The sequence below is a fragment of the Salmo salar genome, chromosome 16 (assembly GCF_965601325.2).
Source record: "Salmo salar chromosome 16, fSalSal1, whole genome shotgun sequence".
NCBI lineage: Eukaryota > Metazoa > Chordata > Actinopteri > Salmoniformes > Salmonidae > Salmo > Salmo salar.
In genome coordinates this window covers 76,961,099-76,967,315 of record NC_138306.1, presented here as the reverse complement: position 1 = coordinate 76,967,315, position 6,217 = coordinate 76,961,099, and the positions used below count along the sequence as shown (strand labels likewise).

At 39.8% G+C, this 6,217-nt stretch overlaps 1 protein-coding gene across 1 annotated transcript; it reads left to right on the top strand.

The window, feature by feature from the left end:
* Positions 1-543: 543 nt before the first annotated feature.
* On the top strand, positions 544-5,697 carry LOC106575584 (uncharacterized). The gene is made up of 2 exons (XM_014152182.3): positions 544-881; positions 3,208-5,697. The coding sequence occupies exons 1-2, from the start codon at positions 689-691 to the stop codon at positions 3,966-3,968; spliced, it is 954 nt and encodes a 317-aa protein (XP_014007657.3). The 5' UTR covers positions 544-688; the 3' UTR covers positions 3,969-5,697.
* The last annotated feature ends 520 nt before the right edge of the window (positions 5,698-6,217 follow it).

Here is a 6,217-nt window from a genome sequence, read left to right as displayed (position 1 = left end):
TTAAAACCTTTTTGGTTACTACATGATTCCATAGTTTTGATGTCTTCACTATGATTCTACAATGTCGAAAATAGTAGAAAATAAAGAAAAACCCTTGAATGAGTAGGTGTGTCCAAACTTTTGACTGGTACTATATATATATATATATATATATATATATATATATATATTCACCTGTATTTACTCCACAAAAATGAAACACTAATTAGCTACTAATGTGGCTTTCATAAAGAACTACAAATCCCTATGGGAAAAATGAATGGTGGAAAAACGACTGGAACCATTTCCCTGTTTGACCACTAGATTTTAGGGGTATTATGATACCTCCACTGTGGGGCTCTATTGAAACTTTAATCAGAAGGCACTAACAGACAAGGCAAAGACATGAATAAAACGGCGTCTTGGGACCCACATTGAAGCTGAGGGCAAACTCTGCTTTGTCCAGGTAATGGGTTGGATCCAATAACTGGTTTTCCATGAAATGCTCCAAGACAGCAGGTGGCGCTAATGTAATGCAGTATTTTTTTTCTACTGACCAGCTTTTGTGAAAGGAGAACACTATCAATTGTTTAAAAAAATATATATATAAATTGTTGTTCAAAGGCCGCTAAGCAGATTCATAGAGAAAGGTTTCAACCAATATTTATTTGATAAAACGAACAGCTACACTTTCATAACCATTTCCAATATGTCGAAACTACAGTTGTTGAATGTATTCGTCACCGAGCGTTTATCCGCGGCTGCTGTGGAGATATTCGGGGTCGTGGAGAAGATTATAGCGGAGTATCGGGAACAAATCTGCCGTTCAGCAGAGGAGAACGAGCGTCTACGGAGGCTGTTGGACATGGGTACCAAACCAGAGAGAACGTCACACATAGCAGGTTTGTAGTGAAATACAGTTGTTGTACGAGATTTTACTTGTAGACCAATAGATTAGATTAATGTGGCACATTGTGATATGCCAAAGGGGAGGTGAAGGGTGTAGCTTCATCCCAATATGGCGACTGGATTAAGGGCGAGTGGAAAGAAGTGGGTACGTCAATAACACTCTGCTATGGGTTAGACGGTTTTGATTGGTGTTTTCTCTACGGGTTCTTAACATGCTGCTCAATTACTTTACATGGAGCTACTGTACCGCAAGAGTTTGGATTTCTGTTTTCAAGCTGGAGTCTGAGCATTGGTGGGAAAAGTACTAAATTGTCATACATGAGTAAAAGTAAATATACCACAATAGAAAATGAGTCAGGTAAAAGTGAAAATCCTAGTAAAATATAGTACTACTTGAGTAAAAGTATTTGGTTTTAAATATACTAAACAGTAGAACCGCTGGGCCTCGAGGGACACCCCTTTAAGCAAATCAGCAGTCATTCTGACTGCAAAATTCTAACAGTGTAATTAATACATTTCATATGCTAACACTGAAATAATCATTTGATTGTGTTCAGTAACATTGAAAATATTTGTTCCCTGATTCCAAGTAACAAAATAGCATTTTCATTAGTTGATGTAGGCTATATGTAAAAACACATTTTCCACTGATAAATCAGTGTTGTTTGTGGAGTGCCTTTGTTACAACTATGAAACAGAAACAATACAGTATGCGTTGGAACATGGTAACAGCTTCTTTTTATAATTACTTAAAAAAATTACCAAATACTAGGGCTGAGTGATATGGACAAAATATCGTATCACAGTATTTTTCTAAATGTTGACAGTATTTGACGGTACTTTATGTTTTTGACTATAAAAGTTGTACGTTTGCTTTATGAGTAGTGCTTGACTCTAGGGTGGCAACACATCCATTCTACGTTATCTCAATGGGTCTTACTCATTCTAATTGTTATATACTGTTCAATTCAACTTCAACTCAAAATCATTTCCTGCACTCATTTGAGATTATTTCCACACTGCCACGTAGGGCTGCACGATATGGGCAAAACAAATCGAGGTAGCCTAGTGGTTAAAGCGTTGGACTAGTAACAAAGGTTGCAAGATCGAATCCCAGAGCTGACAAGGTAAAAAAAATCTGTCGTTCTGCCCCTGAACAGGGCAGTTAACCCACTGTTCCTAGGCCGTCATTGAAAATAAGAATTTGTTCTTATCTGACTTGCCTAGTTAAATAAAGGTAAAATAAAAAAATTTACTTGCGATTTAGATAAACACTTGGGTGAACTGTTGGAATCATGGAAAAATAATATTTATTCTAATTCTATAGCTAGAAGATAGTGGACATTTTGAATACAGTGTTTGACATGACACACATAAAAATATCATGGAGTTATAGTGACAGGGTAGGAACCAAAGTGATGGTCAGTGTTTCCTTGGGTACCCTATAATCTCTCTCAGCTACTTCATGTAGCAAACATATTCAAGCTTTGCCTATTCTGCTTTGATTTAGACGATACTGTTGCACAAACAACATGCTGATTTGGTCCACACCATCTGGTATCAGGCTGTATAGCTAGCTAAGTTTGCTCTGACTCAGTACATTTATTAGCTAACTAGCCAGATAACTAGCGATTAGCAGCTAACAACTTAGCCACAACTTGCTAAGAAAAGACAAATTAGCAGTTTGTAGATGTAAGAAACACAAACTAATAGTGTAATTCTAGAACGTTTGTGGATTTGTATTAAGAAGCAAAGTGGAAACAGCATCGTAGTTATCAACATTGTTGCATGTGCTGCATTGAACATGCAGACTGAATGCAAGTGTCCCGTGGTCGAGCAACAACAAATGCACTCCTTGAGTGACGGGCGTGGGGTGGGGCTAGGTCTGTGTGGAAAGCGGCATGAGAGAGCGGTGACTGAAGTAGGGGAGTAAACTATAAAAGTGGACATTACACACAGCGTATCACATTTAACAAACCAAACATTCAAATACTGTTATAGAAGGTAAAGTAACAACCCAAACCGGTCCGTGCATCAATACCGGTATATAGTAATAAACGGTATACCGCCCAGCCCTACCACTGTCCTGTAAACAACTAACCAAAATCTAAAACTGACCCCTACCTTAACCTCATTTTAACTCATTCTGAAATTAAATATATTTTTGTAGGTCAGGAGTGTCAGTATAACCTTTTCTGTGCTGTAGTGTAGACTAGTCAACAAAATAGTTTTATGAGTGCAGAGAGGTCTTCCAAACAAAATTACAGGTATTGTATTAAGATAAGTCTATATTGACTGAATGTTTTTTTCCCCCTCCAGATTTCCAGGTACTGACTCCTGCTGTTCCCCCTGAAAATCAGAACTGTGAGCAGGACTGGAGCCCCAGTCTGGGGCAGGAGGACCCAGAACCCACACAGATTAAAGAGGAACAACAGGAGCTCAGACTCAGTCAGGAGGACTCACCTCAGCCCTCACATCTTTACCTAAACCAAACTGTGGATGATGGAGAGAGGAACGCTCTACCTATCATCATAACTGAAGAGATCAAAACAGAACCTGATGTAGAGGGCTACAGAGTAGCACAACCAACCAGTGATCAGCCTCTCTCAGTTCATCCAGACTGCTCTGCTGCAGTGGAGAAACCATATCAGTGTAAACAATGTGGCAACAGCTTCACACGTAAGGGACACTTGACCATCCATTCAAGAACACACACAGGAGAGAACCCCTATCAGTGCAAACTATGTGGCAAAAGGTTTAACCAGAAGAGCAACTTGACCATCCATACAAGGGTACACACAGGAGAGAATCCCTATGAGTGCAAACAATGTGGAAAAATGTTTAACCAGAAGGGACACTTGACCGTTCATTCAAGGATACACACAGGGGAGAGACCATATCAGTGCAAAGACTGTGACAAAGCCTTCAACCAGAAGATAGAACTGACATTGCATATGAGAGCTCATACAGGAGAGAGACCATATATCTGTCCTGTATGCAAGAAAGGTTACATCGCATTAAGCTATTTAAGACTTCATCAGCGTGTTCACAAAGGGGAGAAATCTTACCAGTGCAAATAATGTGACAAATGCTTTGGTTATAAAGGAAGCTTGAAGTCTCATATGAGCACTCACACAAAAGCATCAGCCTGAAGTGAGAACAACAAATGATTACTCACATGTGAATTTATTGTTACATCCAACTTGTAAATAATTATTATATTTCCTGCCACTTGACAACAAAACAAATGTAGTTGTTTGTTAAAGGTTTTGTTTTTTCAATGTATGTTTTCAGGTTGGACTTTAGGATGTACAGTGCCTTGCGAAAGTATTCGGCCCCCTTGAACTTTTCGACCTTTTGCCACATTTCAGGCTTCAAACATAAAGATATAAAACTGTAATTTTTTGTGAAGAATCAACAACAAGTGGGACACAATTATGAAGTGGAACGAAATTTATTGGATATTTCAAACTTTTTTAACAAATAAAAAAACTGAAAAATTGGGCGTGCTAAATTATTCAGCCCCTTTACTTTCAGTGCAGCAAACTCTCTCCAGAAGTTCAGTGAGGATCTCTGAATGATCCAATGTTGACCTAAATGACTAATGATGATAAATAGAATCCACCTGTGTGTAATCAAGTCTCCGTATAAATGCACCTGCTCTGTGATAGTCTCAGAGTTCTGTTTAAAGCACAGAGAGCATCATGAAGAACAAGGAACACACCAGGCAGGTCCGAGATACTGTTGTGGAGAAGTTTAAAGCCGGATTTGGATACAAAAAGATTTACCAAGCTTTAACATCCCAAGGAGCACTGTGCAAGCGATAATATTGAAATGGAAGGAGTATCAGACCACTGCAAATCTACGAAGACCCGGCCGTCCCTCTAAACTTTCAGCTCATACAAGGAGAAGACTGATCAGAGATGCAGCCAAGAGGCCCATGATCACTCTGGATGAACTGCAGAGATCTACAGCTGAGGTGGGAGACTCTGTCCATAGGACAACAATCAGTCGTATACTGCACAAATCTGGCCTTTATGGAAGAGTGGCAAGAAGAAAGCCATTTCTTAAAGATATCCAAAAAAAGTGTCTTAAAGTTTGCCACTAGCCACCAGGGAGACACACCAAACATGTGGAAGAAGGTGCTCTGGTCAGATGAAACCAAAATCGAACTTTTTGGCAACAATGCAAAACGTTATGTTTGGCGTAAAAGCAACACAGCTCATCACCCTGAACAAAACATCCCCACTGTCAAACATGGTGGTGGCAGCATCATGGTTTGGGCCTGCTTTTCTTCAGCAGGGGCAGGGAAGATGGTTAAAATTGATGGGAAGATGGATGGAGCCAAATACAGGACCATTCTGGAAGAAAACCTGATGGAGTCTGCAAAAGACCTGAGACTGGGACGGAGATTTGTCTTCCAACAAGACAATGATCCAAAACAAAGCAAAATCTACAATGCAATGGTTCACAAATAAACATATCCAGGTGTTAGAATGGCCAAGTCAAAGTCCAGACCTGAATCCAATCGAGAATCTGTGGAAAGAACTGAAAACTGCTGTTCACAAACGCTCTCCATCCAACCTCACTGAGCTCGAGCTGTTTTGCAAGGAGGAATGGGAAAGAATTTCAGTCTCTCGATGTGCAAAACTGATAGAGACATACCCCAAGCGACTTACAGCTGTAATCGCAGCAAAAGGTGGCGCTACAAAGTATTAACTTAAGGGGGCTGAATAATTTTGCACGCCCAATTTTTCAGTTTTTTATTTGTTAAAGTTTGAAATATCCAATAAATTTCGTTCCACTTCATGATTGTGTCCCACTTGTTGTTGATTCTTCACAAAAAATTACAGTTTTATATCTTTATGTTTGAAGCCTGAAATGTGCCAAAAGGTCAAAGTTCAAGGGGGCCGAATACTTTCGCAAGGCACTGTATAGCACGTTGGACGCACCGATTTGTGTCACCTTGGTAGTCAGTATGTGTTACACCTGTGCTGGCCCTTGTGCTATTTAAGAGTGGCTGGCCCAGTGCTTCAGTTGTAGTGAAATGTGGAGGTCCGGTCAACACCTTTTTAGTTGGCTCTACCTATTTGATTTATAGAAACATTTTCCTTTGTCTGATCTTCCCTGTTTTTGTTTTGCTCAACTTTTTGGTTTGTTTCCTGTCTTTAAGTTTAGTGTGGGTTTTTCTTGTGTTGGCCTCTTCTTGGGCAAACTTAGTGGGTGCTCATGGTGGGTGTCATTTACGTTCCAGTTGTGACTAGTCAACTTTCAGTGGATACCCCAACGAGTCTCTTTCAGAAACCCTCCTAAAACCCTGCCTGTTTTG

Bases quoted from the DNA above. Each gene is read 5' to 3' on its own strand.
- LOC106575584 (XM_014152182.3), top strand. From the start codon at position 689: ATGTCGAAACTACAGTTGTTGAATGTATTCGTCACCGAGCGTTTATCC. The intron at 882-3,207 runs GTTTGTAGTGAA...TTCCCCCTCCAG, and splicing joins GAGAACGTCACACATAGCAG to ATTTCCAGGTACTGACTCCT.